At 50.6% G+C, this 13713-nt stretch overlaps 1 protein-coding gene across 1 annotated transcript; it reads left to right on the top strand.

Moving 5' to 3' along the window:
- Positions 1-2123: 2123 nt before the first annotated feature.
- On the top strand, positions 2124-11894 carry Stmn3 (stathmin 3). Its single transcript, XM_008843289.1, has 5 exons — positions 2124-2423; positions 9155-9250; positions 9496-9671; positions 10928-11119; positions 11524-11894. The coding sequence occupies exons 1-5, from the start codon at positions 2405-2407 to the stop codon at positions 11581-11583; spliced, it is 543 nt and encodes a 180-aa protein (XP_008841511.1). The 5' UTR covers positions 2124-2404; the 3' UTR covers positions 11584-11894.
- The last annotated feature ends 1819 nt before the right edge of the window (positions 11895-13713 follow it).

The raw sequence follows: 13713 nt of genomic DNA, 5'->3' as shown, positions 1-13713 counted from the left end.
CAAAGAGTGTCAGCAGTAAAGGTGAGGGCACTGGTAGGGAAAGATGGGAACCCTGACATGTGGGGTGGAGATGTGTGGGAGAACCCTGAAGAGGCTGAGGATTTTGAATCCTCAGACTCTGAGGAATTTATTTTGCCTGATGAATTAATCTCTCCACCCACAGCAGAGAATCTATTCCCATACCCTACAGACCCACTCTCCCCACCCTTGCCTGAGGAAACTAATCCCATTCAGCAAGACAAAGCTGATGTCCCTTAGGGCCCAGTTTTTGTTGCTTCTGGACCTATAACTAGATTCAAGGCTAAGCAGACACCTAGAGGAGAGATAGAAAGTGTGGTCCATGAGGAGATGCAGTACACCACTAAAGAACTTAGTGAATTTGCTGATTCATTTAAGCAGAAGTCTAATGAATATGTCTGGGAATGGATTTTAAGAGTATGGGATAATCATGGAAGGAACATAAAATTGGATCAGGCTGAATTTATTGACATGGGTCAATAAATTTATTTATTTATTGACATAAATACATTTATTTATTTACTGACATGGCTGAATTTATTGACATCTCCCTAACTGGAGATTCTAGGTTTAATATGGAAGCTCCTGCAGTTAAAAAATGTGTTAAAGGGCTGGAGAGATGGCTCAGTCGTTAAGAGCACTGGTTGTTCTTGCAGAAGACCCTGGTTCGAATCCCAGCACCCACATGGCAGCTAACAACTGTCCATAACTCCAGTTCCAGGGGATCCAACACCCTCTTCTGTCCTCTGAACATTGCGTGACACAGGTGGACTTATCTACACACAGGCAATGCATGCATACACATAAAATAAAAATAATAAAATATTTTTAAAGGTTTTAAAAGTTTGTTTGATTGGTTGGCCAAGGTATTTATCCAAAAGTTGGCCTACTGACAGAGAGCTGGAGATACCTGATATCCCTTGGCTCAGTGTTGATGAAGGGATTGTAAGGCTCAGGCAAATTGGCATGCTCAAGTGGATTCACAGTTCAAAACCAAATCCTCCACAATGGGAGGGCCCAGAGGGCATGCCTTTTAGTGATTTATAATGAGTTCTCCATTTGGGCACCAGACTCTCTCCTTGGGGAACACAGACCAAGAGCTTCCCTCCTGTCCTAGTTAGCTTTAACTGTCAACACAACCTGGAATCACCTGAGAAGATTGTCTTAATGGGAGATTGTCTAGATCAGATTCACTTGTAGACATGTCTGTGGGGGATTGTCTTGATTATTATATGTAGCAGGGCCCAGCCCACAGTGAGCAGTATCATCCTTAGAAAGGTGGGTGATCCTGAACCGTATAAGAAAGCTAGCTGAGTGTAATAAATCTGCCTTTGAGTCAGCAAGCAGTGTTCTTCCACAGTTTCTGCTGTACTTCCTTGACAGTGAGTTTCTTGGTCAGAGGTAACGCTTTGTGGAATAGCAAGCAGACCTGCTTCAGTTCCTGCCTTGACTTTTCTCAATGATGGACTATGGCCTGTAAGCTGAGTTGGTCTTGGCCAGAGTATTTTATCAGAACAACAGAAAGCAAACTACAACACCACTATATGCACACACTCAGACACACTCAGCTCTGGCACATCTCTCCTTCATCTTCCGGGGTCTGGCATTATGTTTTCCTCATACCCAAGAAGGAGAGGCTCAGAAAGGTCAAAAACTCTCCATCAAATAGAGAATGTTGGAGCTTTCACTGTAACCTGCTTCAAGCTCATATAAAATTGCAGTCGTAGGCCTCATTGCTACCGAGAACCTCCTTATCCCCTGGACACAGAGAAGCCCCAGATAGCCCTTGCTGGTCAGTGTCACCTTCTGGCTCAGTGGTCATCCCAGCCTCCAGCAGCCCCTGTCACCCACCCAGACTATGGGAAAGGCCCACTAGCCTTGCTCTTGCTCTGCCCATTCTGGAGAATGAGTCTTATCTGTGTATCTTCTTAAGTCACACAAAGCGAAGTTAGGGGACGGTCATCATGGTTTTCTGCAGATGAAGGACAGGCCTCTTGCTCGGCCCTCCCTTCTCTCCCACTGTCTCCCCCTTTGATGGTTGCAGCCCAGCCCAGTTCTCTGGTTCTCTCACTTCCTCCCTCTCCTCTCTTCTCCTCTCTCTCTCTCTCTCTCTCTCTCTCTCTCTCTTCTCTCTCCCTCTCCCCCTCTCCTCTCTCTCTCTCTCTCGCTCTCTCTCTCTCTCTCTCTCTCTCTCCTCTCTCTCCTCCTTCTTTTCCCCCTTCCCTCCACCCCTCACCCTCCCCTCCTCCATTCCTCTCTCCCTCCCCCTCCTGCCGCGCCCGCTCTCGCTCCCTCCCCTCCCGGACACTGCAGCATTTGCCGACTGCAGCTCCCAGCCGCCGCCCGCATCCCTCTGGCCTCTGCAAGCCCAGCCGCCGCCAGCACCATGGCCAGCACCGTATCTGGTAGGCTCTAGGGACCTGGGGATCCCGGAGTGGTGAAGGGTCTGAGCAGAGGCCATTGTCTAAGCAAAGGCAGAGTGGGTTACCGACTGTTTTCTTATGTCAGACCTTGCACATGGCGAGGCTGGGCCGGCCCCACTGGAACAGGCGGTCTAGGAGCCCGCAAGGACATAAGGCTCCCGAGGGGCAGCTGCGGGGCCAGGGCTGGGTGAAGTCCGGCTCTTGGACGCAGGGGCTCTTCCGGTGGCGCGGTGAGGGATCAGCGCACAACTGCCGCAGGGAGGCTCCGCCTGCCCTTGCTCCCCCCTCCCCCCCGCAATGGGGTTAGGGGGTTATTTGAAGGTTCCAGCTACCTTAGATTTCAGTCCCATTGAGCCTTCTTGGAGGGTTGGGAAAGAGGTGGGACCTTCCGCCGGAGTCCCGACCTCGGTCCCTAAGCCATGGGGGCCGGGGAGGGCGCTAGGGTACACTAAAGGGAATGTCTGAGCACCGCAGGGAGGGAGGTCCAAGCTGGCGCAAGCCCCACTTCTCCATCTTCATCCCACACAGAGGGGACCACCCTCTGGTTTGCCAGGGCCACCTGCACCAGCCAGAAAAGCCTCCGCCCTTTGCATCGCCGGGTCTAGATGGAGGCGGGGCTGTTGCATTTCCAAACCTTCCCGCGAAGGGGCGGGAGCGGGGATGGGGTCGGCTTTCAAAGGGAGTCTTCCCCATCCCAGTCGGCATTGAGTGCGGATCGTTGGTGAAGGGGCAGACACCATCACCGTGAGGCCTCTGGCTCCTAGGTGTTGTCTGCTCCGCTCCCAGCCTGAGGACGTATAGCTGGGCAGCATCCCCACTGGACACCCCGCCCAGTCCCCATCTCTAGCCCCAGCCGCAGCCCGGCTTCGTCGTTTTTTCTCCCCGCCTGAGACCTCAGGTGGCAAGATCCCCACCTTCAGTCCTTGGTATCGTCTAGTCTAAGAACCACAGTCCTGCCACCTCTCCTTCCCTCAGCCCTGGAGGCTGTTCTCCGTAGTCATAGTCAAATAGCTGACTTAGTTCTCCGACGCGCTGGCTTTCACCCCAGGTACAAACTCCACCCACCATGCAGGCCTGTCCTGAAGCCTCTCCTCAGGCCCAGCGGATTTCAGTATTTGTCCTATTGTGCGTCAAGCACTGTCTCTACTGACCCTGTCCAGAAGGCTTTCCTGTCTAGACTTCATTCACACACACTTTTCTTATATCTTTGGAAAGGTTCAAGGCAAAGTTGGACTTTCTCCCACCCTTGGAGGCAGCTCTGTCCTTACCATTAGGGCAAGAAGCTGCCCTACAGAGGCCTGGTCACAGGTGCAAGCCCAGTAGCAGGTATTTGAGGCTTCTTCCCTTAGGGTATGGCAAAGTGGGGTCTTGACCTGACTCTGGAAGGCTTTCTCTAGCCTTCTGTGCCTCAAACTTTCATGGACAGGAACATATTCAGTTTTTTATGAAGCTTGGGAGTCTGACCTTGAGCTGTGGGGCCTTGCCCATCCCACTTAAATCTTCAAGGTCTCAATTTCCCATCTGAGGAGATATGACCTTTGAGCACAAGCTCCAGAAACATGGGCCCAACCTAGCTTTGTACTTTAGCCAGACCTGGCATCTTCTCTCCACAAGCCCCAAGGGAACACCATTGCATCACTAGCTGTCCTGTCCCCACCAACCTGCTTGCCTGCATTCAGCCAGATCACAGAGCAGGCCTCATTCCCAGCCCTTTCCTATGGTCACTTGTCTATTTACACCTTGAGGCACCACCATCTGGGAAGGAAGTTCCTTATGGACTGTCAGCTTGAGAGAAACCAAGCCAGGGAATTTCAATGACCAGTAGGTACTGTGTCCCTATCTGCAGCTACAGGACATGGTAGTTGCCAGTTGAATACTTGTTTCTTGAGGTTTGACTTGAGAGATTCCTGACCTAGTATACCAGCCCTCACCCTTCCCTTCTGATAAGTAAGGTGCTCACACCTGCCCAGGCTGGCACTGCCCCCTGAATCCTTGCCAGCCTTCCTGATACTGCGGTAATAGTTGTCTGGAAGGGAGCCTTCTGGTACATGTTCTTAAACTTGGTGTTGTCTGCAGTGGATCTGCAGTCATTTTCCTATGAACATTTCAGACTTAAGCGGGGAGGCATTTTAGCAGCTGTCAAGCCCCAGGTTCTGTTTGTGAGGCCAGTCTATTCATGACTTGGATACAAGATGAGGAATGATGACACAGAAAACTAGGATTGAGAGCCTGAGGTCTTTTGGGCTAGGAAGTGGGTGTTGGCACAGTCAGATTTGAAGGGGACAGACCCCTTTCTTCCTGGCCTCTCCCAGGATCCAGGTCTGTCCTACCTTAGCCCAGACCCTCTCTTACTCCTGCTCTCCCCTCCCCTCAGCATAGGGCTGGCCTCCTCCAGATGCTACAAATGTCTACTGACTTGCTAATGCTAAACAGCTGGCTCTTAAACCCTCTCGCTCCTTATCACATGACCTAGGACATGATTCTCTATCTCCTTTGTTAGAGTAACCTTTCATAACACAAATAATACATGAATAGATTTTGCTTGTAAAAAAAAAATCAAACTGAGCCAGGCATGGTGGCGCATGCCTTTAATCCCAGCATTCGGGAGGCAGAGGCAGGCAGATCTCTGTGAGTTCAAGGCCAGCCTGGTCTACATAGCGAGTTCCAGGACAGCTGAGGCTACAGGGAGACCCTGTCTCAAAAAGACCAAAAAAATTTTTTTATGTCTATGAGTGTATTGCCTACATGCATGTAAGTGCACTCGTGCCATACAATGCCCACAGAGGTCAGAAGAGGGCACTGAATTCCCCTGGAGCTGGAGTTAAGGATGGTTGCTAGCCACCATGTGGGTGCTAGGAATTGAACCTGAGTCCTCTGCAAGAGCAGCCAGAGCTCTTAACTGTTGAGCCATTTCTCCAGAACCCACATAACATTTTCTTTTTAAAGATATTCTGGCATCTCCAAGGAGGGAGAAAGTGGTGTGAGACTTTCACCATTATACAAGGCCACTTCAACCATTGTTTATGTCTACTATCACTGTCACCCACCCTCACTCACACTATCAACATTGCCGTCATTGCTTCCTGCACCATTGGTACCACCAAAATTCATACAAATAAAACAAAAAATAAATAAGTAAATAAAATACTAAACTTATAGCTGGGCTTGGAGGCTCATGCCTTTGATCCCAGCATTTGGGAGGCAGAGGCAGGTGTATCTCTGTGAGACCAACACCAGCCTGGTCTACAAAGCAAGTTCCAGACAAGATGTGACTACAGGGAGACCCTGTCTCAAAAAATTCTCCCCACTTAAAAAAAAAATCAAACTTATAGCCTGATGTGGTGGCTCACACCTTTGATCCCAGTACTCGGGAGGCAAAGGCAGATCTCTGTGAGATCAGACTGGTCTATATAGAGAGTTCCAGGCCAGCTGGACCTACAGGGAGACCCTGTCTCAAAAAGCCAAAATAATTGATAACAATATCGATAATAATAATAATAATAATAATAATAATAAAACTTGGGAGGTGGAGAGATGGCTCAGTGATTAAGAGTACTGGCTGCTCTTGCAGAGGACCGAGGTTCAGTTTCCAGCATCTACGAGGCAGCTAACAAAGGTCCATAACTCCAGTTCCAGAGGATCCGATGCCCTCTTCTGACCTCTGTGGGCATTGCATGACACAGGTGCACTTACATGCAGGCAATACACTCATAAACAAATAAAAATAAATTAAAAATACTTTTAAAAACTTGGCCAGAGCAGAGCGTGGTGGTGCATGCCTGTAGTCTCAGCACTTGGGAGGCAGAGGCAGGCGGATCTCTGAGTTCAAGGCCAGCCTGGTCCACATAGTAAGTTCCAGGACAGCTGGGGCTACAGGGAGACCCTGCTTCAAAAAGACAAAGAAAATTAACAGCAAAACCTTGGCCAGGCATGTGGTATATGCCTATAATCTCAGGATTTCAGAGGTGGAGGGCAGGAAGATCAGGAGTTCAAGAGCAGTCTTTGCTACAGAGTGATTTCAGATTCAGCCTAGGCTACATTATATTGTCTCAACGCCCCCCCCACACACAAGAAAACTCACAATAAGGAAGGAAGGAAGGGAAAGGAAGGGGTGGTAGAAAGAGGAAGACAAGAAAAGCAGAATAAACAAAGCACAAAGTCCTTTCAAAGGCCTGCCCCTTCCTGCCTTTCCCTCTAATTCCTTCCCCGTTTTCCTGAAGACAATGACCAGCCTTGACTGCCCCTTCCTGCCTTTCCCTCTAATTCCTTCCCCATTTTCCTGAAGACAGTGACCAGCCTTGACTGCCCCTTTCTGCTTTCCCTCTAATTCCTTCCCCATTTTCCTGAAGACAATGACCAGCCTTGACTTACCCATCCTGATGTTCCTTTCTGCTCCCTCTTGGGCTCCATGGTGTTTCCAAATAATTCTATCACTAGGAAACTTAGATCAATATGAGCATTCTCTGTGCTTGTTGTGGGAGGTCACAGTTCACTGTGAAAGGCTTGACCATTTCTACTCATCCTCAATTTTATGCCAAATCAATTTAAAAAATCATCTTGAGTGAAACTTGATCAGAAAGTTTCTGTTCCAAATAAATGCTTGCCTGTTCCCCAAAGGGTGCCAGTAGTAATCACACATGACAACTGGCTTTCCTCCTCCAAAAGTGTCTGTCTGGAGACCTTAATCTGCTGCCTGAGTCTCAGAGGCTGCCAGTCTCTGGGAGCTGCTAGAATGGAACACGGACCTTCTGGAATTGCATTTCAAGGAATGGTTGTTCATGGCATTCCCAGTAAGCTAAGACCTAGTATCCCTGTGGAATGGAGTGACTATATTGGGCTTGCAGGATTCTTGGGCATTACTGAGACAGAAGTCTACAATGGAGTTGGTTCATAGTGAATAGATCCTGAATAGTGAGATTATTTCTATACTGAGAGTAGGCATCCCTCCTTTCCCCTGACAAGGGTCAGGGTCACAGCCAGAAGGCTCACCTTCCTTTTGGTTGGGCAGCAGGGACACTGGGTGGTAGGCACTTGATCTGGAAGGGCAAACAGTGGAACTGAGTGCACAACTCCTTTGTCTTTGTCCTTGGTGGAACCTGGACCCCAAGCTTACCTGGATGGGCAGTGAGTGGGTATTTGGAGAGGATTTGGCTTCCTTTCAGAGTGGCCATGCTATTCTCAAGGTAAATGTGGAGGGAGAAAGAGGGTCTGAGAGTGTCACCCAAGTTTACAGCCCAAAAAGTGATGCCCTGCCAGGTGGTAGGCCTAGCTATTTGGGAGTTGGGGGCAGGAAGATCACTGGAGCCCAGAAGTTCAAGGTCATCCTGGGCAATATAGTAAGGCCTAGTCTGGGAGGGAGGGAGAATGAGCAGAGGGAAGGAAAGGGAGGGACAGTTACTTATATTTTGCTGGTCCCAGTCATGAGAGTTGTGGTTAATTTTGTCTCCTTGAACCATCAAGAAGGAAAGAAAGCATGAGGGGTTGTTATGGGTAGAGGAAGAGGGGAGTCAAAGATACAGAGTGACAAACAATGACAGAAAGATATACTCAGAAGGAAACAGAGGCTGCAACCAGAGACACACACACACAAAAAAAAGAAGCTGGGTATAGTGGCTCACACTTGTAATCCCAACACTTGGGAGACTGTGGCAGGTGGATTGCTGTAATTCGAAGGGTGGACTGGATTCACTGTCCTTGTGACCTCAAATGTTGGAAGGGTCGAAGGAGCACTCAGGGTACCGTTCAGTAAAATCATTAATCCTGTACAGGAGTCAGCACTCTCATGGCCTACTTACCCCCCCAGCACTACCCCATAAGGGTTAGGATTTCAACCTATGAATATTGGGAAGACATGAACATTCAGATCACAGTAGGCAGAGAAAAGTACAAGAGACAGGTCAGGCATGCTAGTGCATACCTGTAATCCCAGTACTTGGGATCATGAGTTTAAAAACCAGTTTGAGCGGGCGTGGTGACGCATGCTTTTAATCCCAGCACTTGGGAGGCAGAGACAGGTGGATCTCTGTGAGTTCAAGGCCAGCCTGATCTACATAGTGAGTTACAGGACAGCTGGGGCTACAGGGAGACCCTGTCTCAAAAAGACCGAAAACACACACACACACACACACACACACACACACACACAACAAAACAAACAAACATAAAAACCAGTTTGATCTATATTAGGAGTTCCAGGCCAACCTGGGCTTCTTGGTGAGACTGTCTCAAAACAAAGCCAAGAATGGTGGTACACACCTGTACATCCAGCACTTGGGAGGTGGAGGCAGGAGAATAAGGAGCTTAAGGTCATTCTTGGCTACAGAGTGAATTCAAGGCCAGCTTGAACTACTTGAGTCATCTTCAAAACAAAACAAAAACAAATACACATATAGACAAAGAGCAATGTAGATGAGGGAGACAGACAGAAATGTCAAGAGAGACAAAGGCTGAGGTGAGGAGACAGAGGGGGAGAGAGATTAAAAGAATACAGAGAACCATGTAGGGTGCCCAGAGTCACAGTCTAGAGACAGAGGACTGGGGAGAAGGGGTGTAAAGACTGAGATGTGGATATTCAGCATGACAGACAGTTCTGTGTCTTACAGGGAGATACCTCAGAGACAGTGAGGGGGAGGGAAAAGTGGGACCCTCAGCAAGCTGATCTGGGGGCCAGGATGTGATGATGGTACTTGCTCACCTTGACCTCACATCCACAGCCTACAAGGAGAAGATGAAGGAGTTATCCGTGCTGTCGCTCATTTGCTCCTGCTTCTACTCACAGCCTCACCCCAACACCATCTACCAGTATGGGGGTAAGTGTGTCCACATGGCTGCTGGCCCTGCCTGGCCAGGGCCTGCCCACCTTACCTACCCTGACCTCTGGCAATGCTGTGACCTGGTGGCTGCTACAGAGGGCCATTCTGGGAGGAGGGACCCAGGCCCAAGAATACTGCCTGAGCAGCAATACTTCTTCTTCAACCCTTGTTGGGATGTGTGCTGGCCAGCCTACACCCTCTGGGCAGGCCTCCTGAAGCCCTCATCTGGTCTTGCTCTGTAGACATGGAAGTGAAGCAGCTGGACAAGCGGGCCTCTGGCCAGAGCTTTGAGGTCATCCTCAAGTCTCCTTCTGACCTGTCTCCAGAGAGCCCTGTGCTCTCCTCTCCCCCAAAGAGGAAGGATGCCTCCTTGGAGGAGCTGCAGAAGCGGCTGGAGGCAGCTGAGGAGCGGAGGAAGGTAAGAATCCTACACACACACACACACACACACACACACACACACACACACACAACACAGCTGGTCAGGCCCTTTGTTTGATCAGGGCGTTGGACTAGGGAGTGCAGGACCTGAGGATTGGAGATGAGATGGCGAGGGAGGATGCCAAGATAATAGCAGACACAGAGCAATAGGAACCACATACTTGAGGGAGCACCCTTGATTATGACAGAGGGAGGTCAGGTTGTGGTCCTCAGGAGGAGCCCTGGGGATATAAGGTTGGGGCTGGCATCCCTTTCAGAGCAGGAGAGTGAGAAGGAAGGGTCTGAGTTGAGTTGGTTGGGTAGTTCAGTGGGGCCCTGCAAGATATGAATGTGGACCCCTGCCCCCACTGGTCCCTTTGAGCCTGAAACAGTGAAGCCCACTGGACAGAGGAAATGGCTTAGTCCATGCACAGTAGGACCCAGGTACAGCAGGTTTAACCTGAAGACTGGTGCACAAGGAGTGCCCAGAAAGAAACATTCAGGAGTGATCTAGGATAGGACAGCTAATTACCCCAGGGACCCTGGCTCTCCCTCTTCTCCTCCCGGGAATCACCAGGCAGTCCTTTCCCCAGCAGGGCAGGGCAGGGTAGGGAAGTGTGGCACCACAATGTCCCTAACTAGAACCCTGGGGACACATCCCTAGCTGAGCAATAATTGGGAGCTAGGACCTAGCTGCATCTGCACCTACTCAGTGCTCAGCAGGCAGATACCTGTGGGTTGGAAAAGCCCAGGGTTCAGAACTTTCCTGCTCAGTCAGCGTCTGAGGGTTTCGGAGGGGCAGAACAGCACAGGAGTTCTCAGCCCAGCGAGAAGATGGGAGCTTTGTGGCTCAAAGGGCAAGCCGGAGGGGCCTTCTAGCTTTCACTGCCAAAGCCCCGGAGATCCCAGACAAGCCAGGATGGGATACAGGAGAGTATATGGCTCCTAAGATTATTAGTCCTAGGGAGGGAGAGTGACGGGCATTTGGCGGAGCCAGGACAACGTGACTGTGGTACACAAGCAATTGGTCAAGCTGGGGAGCGGAGGAGGGATAGAGCCAATTTTAGCCACAGAAGCATGATCCCCTCCCACCCTGCCCGGCCTCCAGGCCAGAGATGGTCCCCAGAACAGCTCCCGGGGCCGTTTCCCAGCAGGCGAGGTGCGCTGGGCTTGGCTGGTGGCTGCGCACCAGAGAACCAGGCCGCAGCCAGGACGGGTCCTAGTCTGGGTTTACTAGCCCCTGGCTCTGCGCAGACGCAGGAGGCGCAGGTGCTGAAGCAGCTGGCCGAGCGGCGCGAGCATGAGCGCGAGGTGCTGCATAAGGCTCTGGAAGAGAACAACAACTTCAGCCGCCTGGCGGAAGAGAAGCTCAACTACAAGATGGAGCTCAGCAAGGAGATCCGCGAGGCGCACCTGGCGGCACTTCGAGAGCGGCTGCGCGAAAAGGTGCCGGTGGGGAAGGACGCTGCCTGGATGCGGTGGGCAGGCACAGATGTGGGGCGGGGTCTGTGGGCAGGGTCACTCTAGACCTTTTTCAGTTGGGCGCTTTCATCAGCGCAGGAATTAGGCCCAGAAGGTCCTGGTGGAACACAGTCACAGTCGCAGTAGATGGGTACATTAACTTTGAAGTGCTTTGAAGGAAAGTGCATCTCAGCAGGGCCCAGCTCCAGGAGGGGGTCGAGCTGGTTCAAGTTCTGAGACCCAGTCCTTTGGTCAGGTCGCTAAGCACTGTGCTGCTGAACATTGTGGTGCGCAACCACCTGCGCACCTGAAGTTCCGCAATCCATAGCACCTGGGGGGACACCTTCACCCTAGGCCGCTTGTCAGGGCTCCTCTGCTTGTCTCTGCAGGAGCTGCACGCTGCTGAGGTGCGCAGGAACAAGGAGCAACGGGAGGAGATGTCTGGCTAAGGAGCACTAGACCCAGCAGCGACAAGAACATGTTCGGGTTTTGTTTTGTTATGTTCAACTCCGTCTAGATGCAAATTTTGTTCCTGCTCCGACCCTCTCCCTTGCACCCCCAGCTTCCTGCTTCTCTTCCTGCACTCTGAACTGTCCTGTCCTTGTAGTGTGTCTGACGTGGACTCTCCTTGAAGGAGCTCCCTGGGTGGGAGACGTGGTCCCCCATCAGACACCAGGCCAGGTGTGGCTGGGTCCCTCTAGGTGGCCCTCTTTAGTGGATGTGTTGGCAACCTTAATAAATCTAGTGGCAGTGGCACAAACGTGTGGAGTCTTATTCCCATTCTCATGAAGGGTTATCTGGTTAGCATTTCATCACATGAGAGTGTGTCCTCCCATTTTCTGCAGGGCAGCAGGCAAAGACAACAGTATGTGCTGTTCATTTCATCCGAGATATTTCATGGAGAGACTCCACAGTGGGCAAAGAGGGACTGAAGACCCCAGGGTAGGTTGAGCCTACTCTCCCTGACACTGGCCAGTACTGGAGCCTAGGTGCTGTAGAGCATACTAGACTTGGTGGGTGAAGGCTGCAACACTCTAATGTGGTTGCACAGGGGTCCTGAAGCCATCTAGACCCTGTGGCACCCTTGAGAGCCTTCAGTCACTGCACAGGGCCTGGGGTAGAGTATGACCTCACTTGAATCGTTGTGGGTAGGTATTCTCTATCAAGGACTGTTGAGCTGCTGTAGTCTACAGACCTATGAGGCAGAGTGGATACCTAGCGTCTCAGAAATGCATGCTCTCTGAAAAGCCTCAGCTATGGCTTTCCGTAGGGACATTCTCAAGATTCCTGCCCTTTTGGGGGCTTTGTAGCCACCTGAAAGGACCTGGTTTTTATGGCCCTGGAGTTCTCTTTGGACCCCTAGCCCCTCCGCACTGTCATGTGCTTTGATTCAAGAATGCTCCTGGACACGGAACTTCCAGCCTCACCGCCTGGCATATGTGGTCAGGTGTGAGCACTTAGCAGCTACAAGTTCTTAGGGAGCCCTTGGGAATGGGAGGTTCCCTAGGACAAACTGCCTGTGGATTCAGATGCTAAAAGAGTCAGGGCTCCCAAGCCACCCCACTGCCCATATCCATCCTGGGATTCCTAACTAGGGACAGAAAGCCTAGTCTAGGCCTCTCCTGTCTAGGCTCTTTCCCCTCCCTCCGCCCAGGGGCTCCAGATATCCCATGCTGTTTCTATGGCACTGTGTTGACATGTTCATTTCTCAAAAAAAAAAAATCAAAATTAATAATAGGATTTACAGTCCATGTCAGTCTGGAGTTGTACCCAACACAAACACTCCCTCACAGTGAGATCACAGGGTTTCTTCACTCAGCAGATGAAGGACACAACACTGGGCAGAGCAGCCAAACAAGCGGGGCTGGAGAGATGGCTCAATGGTTAAGAGCACTGACTGCTCTTGCAGGAGACCTGGGATCAGTTCCCAGCACCCACTTGAGCTAAAAGCCATCTGTAACTCCAGTTCCAGGGGATCCAACACCCTCTTTCTTCTGAATACCATGGGCATTGCGTGACATGAGTATACTTACATACATTCAGGCAAAACATTCTATACACATAAAATAAATCTAAAAATCTGTAAAAACTAGCTGGGCGTGGTGGTACACGCCTTTAATCCCAGCACTCGGGAGTCAGAGGCAGGCGGATCTCTGTGAGTTCAAGTCCAGCCTGGTCTACATAGCGACTTCCAGGACAGCTGGGGCTACAGGGAGACCCTGTCTCAAAAAAGACCAAAAAAAAAAAAAATCTTTAAAAACTAAAAAAAATAGGGGCTGGAGTGACGGCTCAGTGGTTAAGAGCACTGGCTGCACTTGCAAAGGGCAGCTAACAACTGTCTATAACTCCAGTTCCAGGGGCTCTGACACCCCTTTTGACCTACAAGGGTATTGCATGACATGGGTGCACTTACTGTGCAGGCTATATACTCATACATATAAAATAATAAATAGAATATTTTTTAAAAAATTTAAGAAAGTAGCAGGGCTTGGTGGCACATGCATTTAATCCCAGCACTTGGAAGGCAGAGGCAGGCAGATGTCTGGGAATTCAAGCCCAGTCTGGTCTACCTATACCTA

The sequence above is a fragment of the Nannospalax galili genome, unplaced genomic scaffold (genome assembly GCF_000622305.1).
Source record: "Nannospalax galili isolate Female #2095 unplaced genomic scaffold, S.galili_v1.0 scaffold160, whole genome shotgun sequence".
In the NCBI taxonomy this organism is placed as follows: Eukaryota; Metazoa; Chordata; class Mammalia; order Rodentia; family Spalacidae; genus Nannospalax; species Nannospalax galili.
Note: the sequence above shows the minus strand (reverse complement) of the source record. Positions and strands in the feature narration are given on the sequence as shown.